This window comes from Pteropus alecto, unplaced genomic scaffold (assembly GCF_000325575.1).
Source record: "Pteropus alecto unplaced genomic scaffold, ASM32557v1 scaffold11, whole genome shotgun sequence".
NCBI classification, from domain to species: Eukaryota; Metazoa; Chordata; class Mammalia; order Chiroptera; family Pteropodidae; genus Pteropus; species Pteropus alecto.
Window position 1 is genome coordinate 5,063,744 of NW_006431956.1, and position 20,304 is coordinate 5,084,047.

A 20,304-nucleotide genomic window follows, 5' to 3' on the forward strand; every position below is an offset into this window, starting at 1 on the left:
CAAAACAGACTCAGACATATCATATTATTTAATAACTTGTATTTTTGGCTAACACGAGTATTTTCCATGTCTTTATTTATCTTTCTATGGCATGCTTTAAAAGGACTGTATAATATGAACTATACTAAAACTTAATTGATTCTTATTTATTGGACATTCAAATTGCTTACAATTTCTTGTTATTATAAACAGTGGTGTGACAAACATCTCTACAGATAAATCTGTGCACACATTTATGATTATTTCCTTAAAACCAATTTATAGAAATGAAATTTGTATCAAAGAAATGTATATCCTTCTTAGACATTTTTAATAATTAGTACAAAGAAATATACTAACATGTTTAAATTGTTCACAGCACAATTCCTTTCAATTACAGCACTGAGCAAATTTTCACAATCTCTCTTAAAATGCTGTCCAGTTTCCCCAAATGTACTTTGTAGTCTCCTGAGATGCTCCAAGTAGATTTTGGAAACTTAACTCTGAATATTTATAATGACTATCAGTATTTAAACACTCTTAGTAAATCATACTTTACATGATGCTTGTTTAAATTTGTTTAACTAAGGGTTTTCTAAATGTGCTTGGAAAACCAGACTTTGTGTGATTTACCTAGTAATATCTCAAGGAAATTAACTTGATAAAAAATTTGTTACTGTTAGTAATAAATGATCAATTTCAAATGCAGAATTATTCCATCTATGCTGCATCAGCTTTATGATATATAATTAGTTACTATTTGATTTCTTATTTGATTCCATTGTAGATAGAAAAAAAATCTAAATAATTTCAATCTTCCCTAATTTTCTGAGACTTTCTTTATGGTTGATTTTGGTAAATGGTCTACGTGCATTTGGAGAGATTGTAAATTCTGATGCTGTTGGGTATAGTGTCAATTAGATCATGGTAGTAAATTATGTTATTCAATTCTATATACAGCACCTACTGATTTTGTCTGCCTGTTCTTTGACACTGAAAGGTGTTTTCTAGTCTCTCACTATGATTTGGATTTATTTCTCTTTTCCTTGTCGATTTTTGCTTTATATATTTTGCAGCTACATTATTGTATGCATACTGTTTCAGGAAGGTAACACTTTCCTGTTAAAATGACTTCTTCATCATTACGAACTATCCTTCTTCATTTCTAATATTGCTTCATGCCTTGAAGTCTATGTTGTCTGATAATAAAACTAGGAGTCTTTTGATTAGTGCTTCCATGGTTTATTTCTCCCATCTTTTTACTTTAGCCTTTCTGGTCTTTATATTTAAGGGTATCTCTCTTGCAGGCAGCACATAGTGGTGTTGTTTTAATCAAGTCTTATATTCTTAAGGCTTTTACTTGATGTATTTCGTCCTTTTACATTTCATGTAATTACTGTTACAGCTATATTTGTATCTTCTATCATATTATTTATTTTCCATTTTTATCATCTGTTTAATATTCCTTTTTACTCCTCTCGTCTTTCTTTGAATTAACCAAATATTTCTTAATCATTTCATTTTCTCTAGAATTTGCAAATTAATTTTAAATTTGTCTATTAAAAATAATTCCTGTAATTCAGCACTAACCTTTAAACAATGTAATGTATCATTTTTTGTGAACATCTTAAACTTAGTTAGTTCTCCAATAAAACGAACGGTTTTGTTCTTTGTTTCAATATTGATCTGGTCCTTTTTTCGTACCTACAAATTAAGAGAGACATTGCTTAGATAATATTTTGAAATCTCTGTGATAAGAATTGTTATTTTAATAAGAATGAATTCACTCCAAATATTTTAAATAAATTTGAGTATAATTTCTTGCTATATCCAAATTGACTTAAGACAAAATAAGCTCTGTAGAACACCAGTGCCAGGATGTGGTTTGCAAAACAGTTTCATGGTTAAATAATTCGGGAAAATACGGCATTTTATCTGGCTTAAAGTGGCTCTCGAATTAAGAAATCTGTTTAACTTAATTCAATGTTTCTCAAATGTATTTGGCAACATAACCCCCCCGTTTGAAATGTTAACAACTATTAATTAATATCCATTAATATTGTACGAAACACACTTCAGGAAATACTGCTTTAAAATTATCAATGCCAAGAGTTCATTTAAGCAAAAATATTGTTAAGGCTAGGTATATTATAGTTAACAACTACATACTACATTTTTTATTACAAATTCATTACAATGAAATTTCTATATAATCACTAATTCTTTTTTATCACCAGTCACAGTTATATAGCAAAGCTCAAATCCTTTGCAAATATAACCCCCTATACTTGGGCACACATTTCAAGAAATACTGAATACAACAAAATCCTATTACAACAGTACAATGTGAACAGACAACTCAAGATAAATGTAATTGGATTTAACCTCAGAAATACATTTTCATTAGAAAACCAAACCTACAGTCCTGAAACCTTTTTTCTGAACAACAATGACAATATGGTGGTGCCTAGAACTAGTTTGGTGTTCTTTTTCAGGATACTATCCTATTTTTTCCACATAACAAAATTCTCAGAAAGGTATAACAGCTGTTACAATTCTGATTTAAAAGTTAAGACAACAACAAAGAACACAAAGCTGTCAAATGACTTATCCAAGGATCAGTACTAAAATCCCTTATCCTGTTTAGAAATTCCATAGCATTAGCATGTGTTGGGATTCAAAATAAGGCCTAAACTAACCAAGAGCCGGACAATTAATGATAATCATTTATATAAATACTAACCTTCTACATATTCGGATGGCTAACACTTAAATGGAATTTATCATCTTCCTTTTTAAAGACTAACTTTCTATAGCATGCAGAGGCAGGGGTTTATTAGAAATTTCAAATCTTCAGGGATAACTTTTTAAACAAAACTATGTTTATTCATTTAAAAAAATCAGAACTAGCAGCTCACTATAACTATGTAATCTAAAGCATCAATAAAACTATATTAATTAAAAATAAAATAAAAAATACTCAATTTATAGAACTTTAACACCCAAAATATCTTCGGGATTAGAGAGAAACAGAACAGAACTAGATTCTAGTCTCTAATGTAAACAAAATTATATGGAATGACTTGACTGTTTTACCTTGCAATTTAAAGAGTATACCTTTTATAAAGACGCTTTCATCACATATAAATGTATGATAAGGACTACGAAGGAAAATGTTCTTTATTAATTTATCTTTTATGAACTCCTAGTGTAGGTTTAAAGCCCAGCTCTACCACTTACTGTTACTTAAATCTGTGCTTCAATTTCCTCATCTGTAAAATGGAACTAATAAAAGCAACCTGAGTCATAGGGTTGTTTTGAATTTTAAATGAATTGACAGAAGTAGAGCACATATAATAGTGCCTGCAGGGACCAGGAAGAGTCCAATAAATATTAGCTCTTATTAATTTTATCCATCTTTGTATATTTGTATCACTAATACATGGACACTAAATAAATGTTTACTGAGTAAACAAATAAATGAAAATGCTTAATGTTTATATATGTATTGTAGTGACGTGAAAGAACAAAAGATTTATGGTCAGAACATCTGAGCCTTTATGGTCATTTTGTATCATTTTTCGGTGGTATATAATCTTGGACAATTCACATAAGTTCCCTAAATCTGCTGGCTCACTAGGTAAAATAAGAATAAAAATAAGGATGATGATGATGGTAATGATGATGATAACTAAACTTTACTTGATACTAAGCAATTAATGTACAGGACAAAAGATTATACAACCTTTAAAATGATGTTTAAGAAGTATTTTAAATGACATTGTAAAAAGCTTCTGAATGAGAAATAATGAGTGGAAAATTGTACATACAATAAAAATTCATCCATGAAAAACTACAGAGGAAAAAAGATAAAGAAAATAAACTAAAATATTAACAGGGTTTGCTTTAAAGTGATGAAATTATGAGGTTTTCCCCATCTTCTTTCCACTTTATATATTTTTTAAATTACCCACACTCAGCATGTGTTTTAGAGTTAAAGCAATGTAGAAACAAAAAAAGTACAAAGAAGCATTTTTAAAATGATATACTAAAGCTGAATCTTTAGTGGGAGAAAGGCTGGGAAATACAGATACATGTTTTTTTAAATCTCTTTGGATCATTCTGGATGCACAAGTTAACTGCTGTAGAGTATCATACGATTTTAAGTATTACTGAGCATTATAGCTTTCAAAACACACAACACAGTATATTATCCACAATGATTCTTAAACATTATTGAGGTCAAAGAGGCGCAATCTAACAAATATAATGACATTAAAACATTTTTAAATCAAGTATTATAAATCAATTATTTCACTCTCATTTTCAGATGAAAAAACTGAAGGCTTTTCAAAAGACTGTATCTTATAAAAAAGACTGACTTATTCTGACTCCTCATTTAATATTTTCCAGTTTCACTTGACTTCACATGATCAAAAGATATGTCAAAACACTTCTGCAAAAGTAAATACAGATTAATCAACAATGTAAAATTTTCTATATATTTTTAGTTCAATTCTCTTGTAAGATTCTTCTTATATAAATCAATCAATCTAGCAAAAATGGTGCTTATAACTCATTTATTAATGACAACTGAAACTGAGATCAACTGAATAACTAAATTCGTATGCATTTATTAAAATTCTTCAGATATGTCAACATATAAAAAGTAAAGATTTCCAAGGCCTATTATTCATTATTCCCCTATAGAATAAAAACTCACCCCAAACTGGCCCCTCAATAACGCCACCCAAATAGATATACTTTCTGTCCTCCATACTTTGCTCATTTTGTTTTAAATAAACTTTACTCAATCAATCAACTTATTTATCATTCAAGTAAATAGGAACTAGGTCTATAAAAATAAATTTGCCTTCAAAGAAACCGACATTTTATTCTACGGCCCACGAATCTCCAAAGTAGGGTGGGCAAGACTCTTGATCTACTGGGGTGTGGGGAAAAAACTCTGGGAGCTTCTATTTATGTTTTTTTAACTCACACTTCTCAATTTATTTTTGTATATTTTAAAATATACATAAAAATTGGGTATAAGTGCAAATGCACGATTTATAAATAAATATACTTATATTTAGACATGTAGACATTTTATCAACAGAAGGCACGATCAGAAAAGCTAAAAGACTACTAATTTTAAAAATGTCAATCAGTGAGGGTAATATCCTTGTATTTAAATAAAAGTTGCCCCCTCCATTATTAAAGAAATAGGCTCTGCCAAAAATCTGGAGAACACAGAAAACAGGAAAGGAAAAAAGATTTCTCACAGTTCCACTATTCAAAGACAGCCACTGCTAACATATATATAATTTGTTTTACTTTCCAAGCATTTTAACATAACCGTAAATTTGCGTGTAGGATTTTGTAGCTTGCTCTTTTTCTCAGGGGAGAAAAAATAATCTAAAAGCTCAACAATGGATTAAGAAAATGGTCATGTAATCACAATGCTAAATAATATAGAGCATTATCTTGTTTAACCTGAAAGAACAATCTTATTTTAAAAGATGTAAGTATTATTCTTGTTTAATAGGCAAGGAAACTGAGGTTTAGAGCATGGATGTAACTTAGCCAACAATGCTTAGCATGTGGTGGAGCCAGAATGACACTTTCCTAAAAAGCAGTGCCTGGCCATTTAAAATCTGCAAGGACATCAAGTAACATGAGGCAATTAGGAAGAAACTGATGGTCTCTGCCAGGGTGCTAGGATGGTAAAACATAGAGGAAATGTCAGATGAGACAAATATACTCTAAAAAACTTGAACAAGAAGGAAATGAAAGAGAATGGAGGTGGTGGGTTGAAGGAAGTTCTCTTGTTGCTATTATTATATTTTCATTTAAGGATGTGAGGGTGTTGGACATATTTATGGCCTAATAAAAAGGCACTGGCTAAGTGTACAGATTTGGGGATGGGGAAGGACAGATCCTGGAGGAAGTAGAGGTGATTAATGACTTCAAGTGCCCTTTCTTCTCTCCCCTGAGAGCAGTGGCTACCTAAAGTATACTCTTAGAATTCTGATATTCTTCTAGTTGTAATGAAGTATTTACATCAGTAACAAAAATGTCAATTCCTTCAACTCTGACTCCAATTTTCAAAGGTGGGAGGTGAAATATACATGAATAGAATTTTCTTAATTTTAAATTTCTCACCAAAAGCACTTATTATGCTTGGTCCAGCAACCTGCATTTTGTTTAATTTTGGATTTGGTTGAGGGTATATGAATATAACTCATATAATATAGTCATACTGTCTCCTAGTAAAAGTTTTTTGTTCGTATGATGGGATTTAATATAACAAGAATGTCACGACTTCTGATGCATCTGTCCTTGAACCAGCTACACTTATCAAAGCATGTTCTTTGAGTGACAACATACTCTACCCTTCCAGAAGAACCACAGTGCACAATACCCTATTAAAGCTTTGTTTATTATAATAAACACAATCAAAATCGTTTAACTTTCTTGATCTCAGATTCTGAATTTCTTTAAACAGAAAAACCTGCTCCTGCTTAATACTATCAATGAAAATCCAAAACACACTTCAGGAAAAGCTGGCCCAGAAAAATCTGAACCACAGATCTCATATTAATAACTTAATACCTATGCCAAGAAGTCTTTAGAGCTCATCCCACCCACTACTAACTTCCTCCCTCCTCTGAACTCAAGGCACTCACTCCTGAACAAGTCATTTGGCAATTAAGCATGCAATTCCTTATACTATCCAATATATTTAGGGTTTAAGTTTTTATTTCCCTCTTTGCTTTTGTATTTATGCTGTGTCTCCCCAACTACACTGTGATATTCCTATTCTGCAAGTTTACTCAAAAACTGATCTCTGAGCGCTCAACAATACTGGTTTGTGTATGGCGAGTGCAATAAAGCACCTATTGAGCACAGCAAACATTTATTTGCGTTCCAAGCAAGTTGCTATAAACTTAAATTTTGTAAACACAATTTTTCCATTGAATATAACCATTTGAATTTCATGTCTTTTCAGTCTACCAATGTTCTCTTTCAGTTGCCTCTAAGGTATCATTTTACTCCTTTCAAATTTGTATTTGAAACTTTTTCACCTCCACAAGATGACTGGGCAACGGGTCTGGGAGAACCCATTTGGGAGAATCACTAAGGCAGTCTGTTAAGATTCCTGGGACTGGAAAGGGAGGGAAGCTGTACTTTAAGGAACTCACATACTAATCAAGGCAAAGATTCTTAAGGCAAGAATTCATAAAGTACGGGCTACGACAGCATTCACTGAGATCAGAGCATTTACGGAATCTTGTGTGTCCCAAATTTGGACCCACCCCCTCCCGTCACCTAAACAGCCATCCTATAGGCTCTGTGCCCTGACTCTCCATTGCTAATCCTATGTTTCTTCCAGGAACACCAATGAGGTCTGCTGGCTCTCCTGACCTTGGAGAATGGTTTTTACTTTATAAAAGCGAAAAGTACTGTACCTACAATGGAGAAACAAGGTAGCAACAAGAGCTTACTTCCAAATTGGGAGATCACTAAACAATTTCAAGCTCTGTTGAGTAAATTAACATTTAAAAAATTTAGAAGTCCTACATTCTGAAATGTTAGACCATCACGAAATTTCAAAAAATATGTTTACCAATAAGAATCCTCTAAGTGTGTATATATATATACATATATATCTTACAAAATAAATGCTTAAATACATACATGAAATCTGAAATCCCCTCTCAGCATGGAACAAAGATCCTCTGCTACATCAGACATGCACGGATGTAATGTAGCAACCAATCTTGCATAAAATGGTAGCAAATCCAACCTGTAAAAGTTATATGTAATATGTGTAAAAAGAAAGACATACCAAAAAGAATTCATTTTAAAATTTAAACTTTCTCAGGTACATTCACATTAAACAATTATAAAAACTAATAATCAGTAGGGGGAGGGTGAAGTGGGTAAAGGGGATCAAATATATAACTGAAGAAAACTGGACTTTGGGTGATAAGGACAATAGAATAGACAGATGTTAAATTATAATGTACATCTGAAAATTATATAATTGTATTAACTAATGTTACCCCCAATAAACTAAATAAAAAAAAAAACTAATAATCATACAGACAAGCCTATTTATTGCCATTGTAGCAAAGTATATGGAAATTCAATTTGCTTTGTGAAAACTTAAGAATAATCTGTTATTTCCCATTCAGTACATTATCGCACACCTGCAAATGTACTGAATATGCAATTTTGATAAAATATGAAATACCAAAGAAAACACTAAGTTTTGAAATAGCTTAAAATTTTAATCACATAATTAATGAGTAAACAAACCTAAAGGTAACTTAAATAGTACGAAACAGAATCCTTTTAAACCATTTCTTTTATCCCTGGATAAATTTTTTTGGAAACCTTAATATCTAAGTAAAAGGGTAACCAATAAACGAACAGGCATTTAAGGGTCAAAATCATAATACAAACCCACACACTAACTTACGTATTTTACTCACTAGAGAACTCACTCAGATCCTGGTTGCAGTAACTATTTATTCTCACGTTAGACAATAAATAGCGAATATGTGGTTACTTATGCTGCCACCCCCTTTCATTATCAGAGCACTTTCTTAGCAAACTTGAATGTGGCTCTAGAATGATGCTTAACAGAGCACTCCAAGAAGCCATGACCAGTCAGAATCAACACACACTAAAATTTACTTTCTATTCCTGCCACAGACATTATTTTATACAACTTGATTATCCAATGATTCAACACTCAGCAGATCAGACAATGAAGATGAGAAGCAGTGAGGAACTGATAAAAGCAGCTGCACTGACAAGTAATAAGAGCTGACAGTGAGGAAGAAAGCTAAAAATTATAAATATTCAACACAAGGGCTCAAAAACTATGACAGCCTGAAGCCATTTAGAACACTAACAAATAATCCTACAAGTCTTAGCTATCCCTGGTTATATCGCTATAGGATAATACATGAAAATGGTTTGATCACCAGAAATAAGTCTGCATACCATGAAAGGCTTAGAATTAGATCTGGAAGACTCCCAGCACAGACAGATTAAGCCTTAGCTGGAAAAAGGGTGAAGGAGGGAAGAATAACGATAAAATTTGAAAGGTGCAGTCAAGAGAAGCAAAGCACCCAAATTCATGCCTGAGAGCCTCAAAAACTTTGTATTTCTCTTTGACCATTAAAATTTCTTTTAAAAAATTATCATTTACTTAATTTTTAGTAATGTGCCAGGCCCTGTTCTAGGCATCTAACATACATTACTTAACATTTTGATCCTATGAATTAGAAATTAGAATCGCCATTTCAGAAATCAGGGAAGAGATGGTGAGAAGTCAAGAACATGGTGGCTTTGCTGCAGTACCTCAACAAATTTTTTAAATGCATCATCTCCTTCTTTAAAGAAACAGTGAAAAGTATAATCCATTAAGTATAAAGGCTTGAATCAAAAACATTTAATGGTAAACTTTATCAGAATTTTCAAAAAATTATTTTTAAAGTATCACTTGAAAGTTAAGCTCCTGTCAGAAAATGCACACATGTGGGTCATATTACTCTTTGATATTACAAAAATGAGATATTTCAGTTGATACTCTCATAAACACGTAACAATTTTCTGAATGTCTCCTAGTGCAATAAAAGCTTAGGGCAAATATTCATTTAATTTTCTTGCATAATAAAGAGATTCATGCCAGTATCATATTTACTTTCTAAATTTTTAAGCTTTAATTAGAATATTTTACTATATTTATATTTTAGTTAGAATAATAAGTTTTTCATTTGTTTTTCATAACCACTTTAACAACATATACTTTTTTCTTTTTCAGTTCATAATCAACTGCCAAATACAAACACAGATCTTTAGACCTATGTCTAGGTTTGTCATTCCAAATACCGCAACTACAGATCAGAAAAACTTTGACCTGAGAGTTAAGGTCATGGGATAATAAAGAACAATGTGCTCAAGTTCTAAATCTCTCAAATATTACTTCTGTGACCTCATAAACTGATCTGACCTCATCTCCTACTAGTGTCTCCTGCTCAGCGCTCAGTCTCACAAGCCCCTCATGAATCCTCAACATGGCAGGCAAGCCCTCACGTCAGGCCTCCCTACTGGCTGTTCTCAGCTGGAAATACACTTTCCCCAAGTATCCATTCACACTGCTTACTCCTTCCCGAAGGTCAAGTCTTAGTCCCACGACAAGCCCTCATAGAGACCGATTCTGAATGCTCCACTGAAACTGCAAATCCTCTCGACCCCTACCACTCGCAATCCCCATACCTTGCACTATTTCTCTAAATTAGAATTTATCAACATATTATATAATTTATTTACTTGTTTATTGGTATCTTGTTTGTCACCCTTCCCCACTAGACTGTAAGCTCCATTGGAGCCAGTTTACCAACACTCTTCAAAGAGTGCCTAGATTATAGTAGGTACTTAATAGATATTTTAGATAAATGAATTTCTCTGGTATCTCACAATTAAGTATATTGTTAGCATTTAGTGTACTGTTTACCATATTAAGAAAGTATCCTATTTCTATAAGAATACTAAACTTGATCAAGTTTTATGTTTTATCAATAAAAGTTGGTTTATCAAGTATCTTTTATGAAATTAATGGGATAATCACATAGTTTATTTTCGCTGTTATATATATTAATAGGTTTCTTATTTAAAGTATCTTCATTCCTAAGGTCAATCCTCTTTGGTCATGATGGATTTTTACTTTTAATATACTATTAAATGATTTGTTAGTGGTTTACTTAGAATTTTTACATCGACATTCAAAAGTGGGACTGGTCAATACTTCTAACTTCCCAGCTCTTTTTTTGTTAGATTTCTGCCTATTTATTTATACTATGAAACGGCAAGTTTCCTATGCTCTGGAATGAACAATAGAACAGAGAAATTACTTGTTCCATAAAAGACGTGAAAGAACTCAATAAAGCTATCTAGTCTTAGTCTATTTAAGACAAAATTAACTGAAAAATTTTTTATATTTTCTCTCATGATCACTGGTTTATTGTCTTCAATTTTAGAAATGTGTATTTTTTCCAAATAATTATGTTTCAATGAGATTTCCAAGTGGTTTTTAAATATTCTAGCTTATTGTCTAGCTTACTTCTTAAACTTTTTAATGTTCTTTTTCTTTATATTTTCTAAATGCATCTCAATTTGGATTTTTTAAAGAACCTGTTCTTGAGTTCTTAAAATTAATTTTAATCTTGGTTGTCTTTTTAATGTATTTTTCAATAAAATTTGAGATTGAAACTTAGCATTAAAAAATCTTAACCAATGTCATTTTCTTTTTCTTCTTTTTCTGAGCAAGACACTGATACTCTGCTTCATTTTTTTTTCCAATTAGCACAATCTACTTCAAAGCTTTTGCCCAGCACCAAAAGAAAGCTGTATATATGTGTGTGTGTATATATACATAGCTATTTATTTTATATATATAAATATATATATTTTTATATATATATATTTATTTATTTTAAACTAAAGCAGTCTGTGCTATTCATTCAGGCTCCCATCAGTGAACTAACAACACAGGTAAGTGTTTTCAGCTTCAAGAGGGACTTTAAAAATCATTTAAGGGTTCTCTGGAAGATATGAACTCTTTTAAGCCTTTCCAGGTAGTCAGTAATTCCAGTTTTTGTTTCTTTTGGAATTTGTCACATGTAAGTTAAATGTTCCATTCTTTCAGAATCCTCCACCCCTATTAAACTCAACAAATCCTTCTCAAACTAACAAGTTCCAAAAATTCCTCTTTTCCATTATAAGTTTACAATTAAATATAGCTGACACTAAATGTCACCTGCCCTATCTAAACCTTTAAGATCTGTGACTTGTCATTCATGACTTCACAAAATAAAATCCCTTATGTTGTAAATAATTTAATAAATATATTTTTAATGTTAGTCCTACATAAGTGTGCTTTTCTGTCTTTTCTACCTTCCTACAAATGTAAGCCTGAAAAGGGAATGAAATACTAAATGCTACATCAAGCGCGTTAAAGCTATTTAAAAAAAAAAAAAAATTTTAATCAACATAAAGAAAAATTCCTGTTAAAATTTAAGTTCGATATATATTTTTTGACTTTTCTGAAAGTCAACTAGAAAATAAACTTAAATCTTTCCTTTGAAAACTGACAGTCTTCTAAGAGAGTGATAATTATTTTGCCAACAGTTAATGAGTGAACCATTTAAAAAGAATGTTTTTTCCTTATACAACAATAAAACCTTGCTTATACTTTCAAGGTCTCTTGAATCACACATTTAAATAACCTCCAACAAGTTAATGATCATCAAGTTAGTAAACATCCAATCACTAACTACAAGTAAGTAATAGTAAGAATGCAGAAACAAACACATTTGTATTGAGGGGGTACGGGAAGAAAGTCTTAAAGGTTTTTATCTTGTAATCAATCAGCTTTCTAAAAGAAATGTCCAGCTTTTTATTTCTACAATCTAAAAAATTTAACTGTTGAAAGTTATCAATTTTATCTGTGTTCAAAATGTGTAGGAAAAATGAATGCGAGAGAATGCTGTTACCTAAATCAATTAAAGAATAGGAAGGATTTCCTTCAGAGGAACACTAAAGCAGATGATAATTCAAAAAGACAAAATGTAATAAAGACTGGGGTCATTGATTCTGAAATCGACATCCAAATGTTCAGTTGATTTTTGCACAATGTTGACATTCCCAATGCAACAGTGCCATCAAGTGGTGTAATATACTAATAGATTTCCAACAAACTCATTTTTTTATAGTTCTGATTTTAGCATGAGGGAGGAAGTCCAACTGGAAAGTCTCTCACAAAGGTTCCAGCAAACACTGTTATAAGGTGGATCAGGAAAAGCTGTTCAAGAATCAAGCGAAGTGCTTTGCCTCTGAATAGTATTCTGTATATATTAATCTAAAGAGATTGTGAACATCCATCTGCTAAAATCTGGCTAAGTCCACATGGCTTCAAAGTCACTAAACCAGTATCAGATTTGTCTATATTTAAAACTAAGAACGAAGAGATTCGTAGGTACTTTCCCTGACCTAAATGACTATATTTACAAGTTTGCTTAGGTGAAGGAGCCTTCTGAGGTTCTAGGAGTATTCTACTATTGATACTTATATATAAGATGTAAACACTTTATGTGAAATAGCAATTATGTATGTACAGTTACATTATAAATTAATTAAAAAATGATACATATCCAACTAAGCGAAATTCTAGATTTGATTTATGTGGAATCTTTCAAATTAATAGGCTGTGAAATATAATGCCAGCCTTTTGAGATTATTTTAACCACTATTTATTTAATAAAGAAAGAAGACAATTGAAAAGTTAAAACACTACTTTGAATAAGATCTTTAAGAACTGTAAAGATGGATTAGATTTTAAAACTTGTACTGCAAATGATACCAAGAAAGTAAAAAGATGACTCATAAAATGGGAGAAAATATTTGCAAATTATATTCGATAAAGGACATGTACAAAGAATAAAGAACTCTTACAACTTAATGAAAAGACGACACAAGTAAAAAGGGGGCATAAGATTTAAATTAGACATTTCTCCAAAGAAGACATACGAGTGGCCACTAAGCACATAAAAATGGTGCACCCACTATGAAAAGTTTGGAAGTTACAAAAATATTAAACAGAGTTACCATAAGACACGGCAATCTTTCTCCTAGTTCTCCCAAGAGAACTGAAAAGATATCTATACAAAAACTTGTACACAAAATCGTAGCAGCATTATTCATAATCACTAAAAAATAGAAATAACTCAAGTGTCTGTCAACTGACAAATGGGTAAACAAAATGGTCTGTCTATACAATGGAATATAATTTGGCCTTAAAAAGGAAAGAAATTATAATACAGGCTACAACATGAATGAAACCTGAAAACATTATACTAAGTGAAAAAAGCCAGAGACAAAGGCCACATGTTGTATGACCATTTGTACAAAATATCCAGAATAGGGAAATCCAAAGAGACTGAAAGTAAACTAGTGATTTCTTAGGGCGGGGGGAGGATGGGCAGAGATAGAATGGGACTGACTACTAATAGATATGAGGTTTCTTACTGAGGGACAAAAGTTTAAAATTTGATTATAGTGACAGCTGCATATATGTAGAACGCTGAATTATAGACTTCAAATGGGTAATTTGTATGGTACCTGAAGTATATCTCAATAAAGCTATTTTTCTTTTAAAGAAGAGAACTGTAAAGAACTTTAAGAGTTATCTAGTGTTTCCTAAACCAAACTATATAGACTAGGTAAGACAGCTAAATTCTCTACCACAGATTATATACATACAAATATAAAACACTTTTTGTCCCTCATAGTTATAGGCATTCCAATAACTATTAAATAATTCACTCTTGTTTTATCAGCACATTTTTTGGTCAGCTCAAGCTAAATGAGCTGGATGGAGGGAGGAGAAAATCCTGGCCACAGAAAAAAAATAAATACACTCAATAGGATCCATGTCCTTTGGGGAGGGTAGGGGAGAGAAAATGCCACACAAGGAGGGAGGCAAACCTTATTAAAGGGTCCTACAGGGTCTAGGTGGTCATGAGCAGGCAGTGAAGCTAGGTGAGAGCAGGGGCTAAAAGGAGGTATTAAATATTTCCTTGTCCCTCTCTCTCAAAGTGTCCTAATTTGCCCCTAAGTCCAAAAGGCTCAAAGAGTAAACTGCTCCCCCTTATACCACCTAACTGGCTACCCAGGAGAGTGTTCTAGCCTGTTCACTCTAGATCCAACCCTTTGTTTCCTTCTTACCTCTCCCCTTGAAGTGAGGGAATGAGAAACAGAATAAGAGACTTTGTGGTATTTGACTACTATCTTTCTACTCCAGTCTTCCTAAAGACCAAGCTATAACCCTCAGGTCAAGTCAAATCTTGCTGGTAGGGCAGAAAGACACCTGAGGCTTAAGGACAAAAGACGACTCCAAGACTCTCCCTTATATGCCATTTTACAGATGTGTAAAGAGAGGCCTTGGCTTATCCACACACTGAAATCTTTAGAGAAGACTAGAGTGTACTATTTATAACAGGAAAGTATACAAATCAGACATCTGCTCTTATACAAATTAGAATTTTTATATGATTCAGATGATTTTAAATGTATATAAACTACAAAAATTCCAGTAAAGAATTAACAGTCAATGCTGCTTATAAATCCCATCTTTAAACAGACTGTCCTCTACCAGACAAACCATTAATAATGTTTCTTTATTGTTTTCAGTAAGGTAACTTACCCGCTAAAGAAATGAAATATCATGACTAAAAACAATTCCCTATGTGTATTTCGGATGCAAAGGCAATAATGTTAATAACCTAATGCTTCATGTGCATCTTTACATTTTTCAAATGTTCTTGTCCTGGGTAAGAGTGAAAATGAGGTGTCACTTCTTGTCCAAGGTCCTAGGAATAAGGTGAGTTCATAAACTGCCCTCCCATGCCATGACAACCATGGAAGCGATGGCAGTGATATAAGATGAAGTTTGTAAACTTCATTTTCAGAAGAATCAAGAGCTATATTGTCTGTAAACTATAATGTTGCAGAAGGTTTGACTGAAGCTGCCAAACCAGTCTAGATTCGGCACATTAAGTAAGGTTAAGTAACAGCAAAAGCCACAAGTGAAAAGTTAACAGAGAGCTAACCCAAACAGGGAAGATCTTCAAAATGTATTAAAGTTTATTATTATTAATCATAATTTATTTTAAAAGGAAAAATTCCTTAAAACCTACCAAAGTTAACCAGAAAAATATTGCCATGAAAATTCTGGCCAAATGTTTTGCCATGATTTTAAAAATACTAAATGAATCCTGAAAGAAGAAATGAAGAAGAGAAACCAAGGGAGAAGAGACTGTAGAATACTGAGTTAAAAGGGAGAGGATGGAAAAAGACACTGAAAAAGTGGTTAGTGAGAATACGACAGATCGAAAATAAGGACAGTCAACATATGCACAACTGGAATACTTAATAACAAGAAAACAAAACAAGTTTTTAAAAACATTAAAGATGAAAATCAAGAAAACTTCCCCGAAGTATTAATATGAAAATTGAAAGGGCATGGAGAATGACCAGAATGATCAACACCAAGACTTACCTATCCTAGGAAAGTCACTGGATTTATTGGAGAAAGAATTACTTGGGCAGGAACAAAACAATTACAGACAAAAAGAAAAAACAAGCAGGCTGGCCTCAGATTTCTCCACAGTAATACTACATGCCAAATGACTCCGAAGCAATATCTATAACATATTTAAGAGAAAAAGGTACGAGCCATGGATCCTGTAATCAGCCAAGCTGTACCTCAAGTAAAAGGTCCACAGCCAGATCATTCTGAACATGTAAGAACTCAAGGAATATTTTTTCCCAAGAATTATTCTTGAGAAAATTATCAGAAGACAAACTTCAGCAAACCAACAAACAACTGGGGAAACCAGAGAAAGAAGACTGGCATGAAACATGGAATATTTTAAACTATAAAACTAAAATAAAAACAAATGAGGGAGTTAGAGTGACAAATTAGAATGTAAATATTATAGTCCCTATCAGGATATGTTTTCAACACAGAAGTAAAACAAAGGGAGGAGGCATGGAAAAGAAGATGGAAAGTCAGTAAGTCTGCTGCTTACCTACTTGTAATGCTAAAAGTTATCATGCAAGGCTGACAAATCATATAATACAAGTATAACCACATTTAAGAGTAAAAATGGAAAATATTAAGATACCATTATCGACTAATATCAGATGGGGGAATAGAAGGGTTGAAGAGAGGAAAAAAGGAACACAGGCTATTTTATTATTACTCATGGTAGGGAACAATGAGATTGTTTAAATGATCACTAAGCAAACATACAGTCATAAAGATAACTACTAAAACAAATACATAAACTTTCCTGAAATCAGAAAACAGGTATACCGACAAATGCACACTAAATAAGATAATACAAACAGAACACATAAAAAAAGGGTTAAAAAATTAAACCAAAAACACACATTAATATAACAGAACTCAGACCAATCTTATCTGTCTTAGCAAAAATGTAAATAGCCTAACTTATTATTAAAAACATATTTTAAGAATGGATCACAAAGTAAAATTCAATTTAATAATGTGCAAAAGAGACTCGACTAGAATAAATTGATTCTGGAAGACTATATATAATTAAAAGGACAAAAGCATACCCCAAAATATACAAATAAAAAAGCAGAAATCATAATCGTACTACCAGATAAGGCAGTATTTAGGCCAAAAATGCATTAAGTAAGACAAAGGACAGTATCCTTGAAACGCTGTGCAATAAAAATACAAATTACTAACCAAGTCAGAAAACAAAATAAAACATCCTACTACCTGGAAATTTCAAATATCTCTCAAACACTTCTTTAAATAACAAAGAAAACAGAAACTGAAATTGGAGAATTTCTAGAAAACATAAAAATAGAAATTGCCACATTTTCAAAACTAAGAGACAGCAAAAATCATGCTCAGAAAACAATGTATTAAACGCCAGAAAAGGAACAAAATGAATGAAACGAATTAAAAAAATAAAAGAAGAAATTAACAAGATAAAAGCCAAAAATAATGAGTTAGAAAATGGTAAAACAGTAGAATACACACATAAATAAATCCAGTAGTTTTTTTCTTTTTGGTTAAAAAACAAAAAAAAAAATGGATAAACCACTAGAAAACATATCAAGAGGAGAAAAAGGGAAGTACAAATACAGTACTGTTTGTAATGGAAAAGACTGGAATTTCCAAAATGGTTAAATATAGTACATTCATAAAAAGAAACACTGCATCTTTAAAAGAACAAGAGAAATCTTTATGTATGGATATGAAAAAGATCTCCAAGATACAGTATTAAGTGAAAACAGTAAAGTTTAGAACAGGTACAATAAGCTCTCCTTACGTAAAGAATGGAAACTATAATTACATTTTCTTATACTAGATGCCAAAGAAATTTTGGAAGGATACACAAGAATCAAGGCAGTGGTTTCCTATTGGGAGGAGTGAGAATTAGGTAGATAGAAAGGATATTTTTCAGTATATAATGTTTTATATTTCTGAGTTTTGAGCCCTATAAATTTATTACTTATTTTTCAAATTAAAAGTTTAAATTTGCATATGACCAACATTAACTCATAAAATAGAAGCATTTAACTGCATACCAAACACTACACTTGGTGTTGGATATACACAAAATGTAAAGAACTAGTCCTCTCTTTTAAAGAACCTGTAGTTTTTACAGATTGATAGGGATACAGGCCACAAACTAACATTGTGATATAATGTTCCTAATTATGTTGAAAGTGCTATAAAAGAACACCTGTATCTACATAAAGGAAATAAGGATGGCTGTTCAGAGAAGATAACTCTGATGCTAAGATTTAAAGAGTGAGCCAGAGATTTTTAGAGGAAAAATAAAGGACACTCCATATAGAACAGAAAGCAGAGGCTTGAAAGAAGAGAAAGGATAGTCAAAAAATCATTACATATCGGGATTTTGCAAGAGGAAGAGTGGTTAGAATTAATACAGAAGAAACTGAAAAGAGGCTAGATAAGAAAAGGTACTAAATATTATGTTACATAATTTATCACCTTCTACCTGTCAGGTATAGTACTAAGTGCTAGGGATAAAGAAGTAAATATGGCTTTCTTCTTGCAGCCTACTCTAGATGTCAATGTCAAGGGAAACCAAGAAAGGGGTTTTTGCAATAGTTTGATACCACGATCTTTCTTGTCTCTGGCTCTTTGCACATACTGTTGCCTTTAGCAGAAATGCTCTCTTTACATTCCCTTTCCTCGCCCATCCCTAGTCTAGCTAATTCCTTTCTCAGGACACAAATTAAATGACCCTTGTTCCAGGCAGCCTTCTCTCTCCCCTCAAGACCAAATCAATCAGTTCCACTTGCTATACACTTCAAACATTCTGTGATTCTCCTTGGTAACTGCACTTAGAATTCTTTGTCTTCCTCTCCAAACTGTAATCTGTGTGACTATGAGAGCTGAATCTGTCTTGTTCACCACTGTATCTCCAGCACTAATCACAGCACACAGTAAACCCTTAATGAATTAGTCAATGAATAAAAAGAAATTTAGAACATAATCTTTCCTAATCACTCAGGCCAATTATAAGAAACTAAATTATATTTACACACACACACACACACACACACACACACACACGACTATGTGATCTCTTCCTCTTGGCTCCAAAATGCTATGCATTCATTTTAAGTATTTGTATTTTTTTTCCTCTCCTCTCAAATCATAAATTATCACTTCCTATTACTTTCAAGTCTACTTTTTCTAGCAGATTCCAACAACTTCTAATTTACAGCTACCTTCTGAGCTAAAAGCAGATAAATCGTTATAAAGGATATAACTGCCATAAAACCAATTAATAGTACACAGTTTTTGAGGACTTTTAGAGGAGGAGCAGATAGTGGTGGAGTGGGATGGAATGGTGATAGATACAAGATGCTCTTTTATAAGTAAACTACTTAAATATCATCGTGTGATTTCTTTTAACAAAGTATTTTTGTTAACTTTGTTTTATTCTGTTATATAATTCTAGATAACTGTTATAGGTGTTTCTTCATTCAAATAATAGCTGAAAAGAAAAATATGAAAGTAAACATTCCATTGTATAAGGTAAAGAAAAGCATCACTTGAAAAAAAGTGGTCCAAGATAATGAAGAAAAAATATTTGAGTTTTCATCAATTCAAGGTGTATACTTTTTTCCCATTTACAAATACATTAAAATGGAATGTGTCTCACAATCAAAGCCTTAAAATCAGCAAGATTTTTTTTCTTAGTTCTACATAAAATAATGGTACATCTCACAACTGATGACACTTTTCATTTGATGAAATGCAGTATATAATTGCATGTAATAAAAATATTATTTTTTTTACATTCTCAACTACGTAATTCTTAATTATTCTCTCATGATATTAGCACATTCCATCTGCTTTGCCCCACTAAAATGAAAAACCAAATGTTCATATTGATGCTGACGGGAGATAAAAAACAATATGAAAGAATAAAGAAACGTAGTGATTTGCTTTCCCTGAGAAATCTTACCATTGCGAGATCATGGGCCTCTATCAATAAATGGACCAAATTAAAATCCTGCTTAAAGAAATCTTTAGTGAAATCTCTCAGAATCCTTATTTTTTGGGGAAAGTATCTATCTTAGTTATCATAATATTTAACAAATATAACGATAGTTAACAAAATTCTTTACTTATTTATTGTTGAATAAACAGAAATGAATCTTCTCCAG

At 32.0% G+C, this 20,304-nt stretch overlaps 1 protein-coding gene across 5 annotated transcripts in view; it reads right to left on the reverse strand.

The window, feature by feature from the left end:
• Positions 1 to 20,304, reverse strand: part of UPF2 (UPF2, regulator of nonsense mediated mRNA decay) — a 94,202-nt gene that overhangs the window by 34,851 nt on the left and 39,047 nt on the right. For all 5 annotated transcript variants that reach the window (XM_015585614.2, XM_025043417.1, XM_015585613.2 and 2 more), the window contains 2 exons: positions 7,678 to 7,786; positions 1,570 to 1,683 (listed from right to left, as the gene is read on the reverse strand). In XM_015585614.2, the coding sequence (XP_015441100.1) occupies positions 1,570 to 1,683; positions 7,678 to 7,786 (223 nt within the window). The remainder of the gene's footprint in view (positions 1 to 1,569; positions 1,684 to 7,677; positions 7,787 to 20,304) is intronic.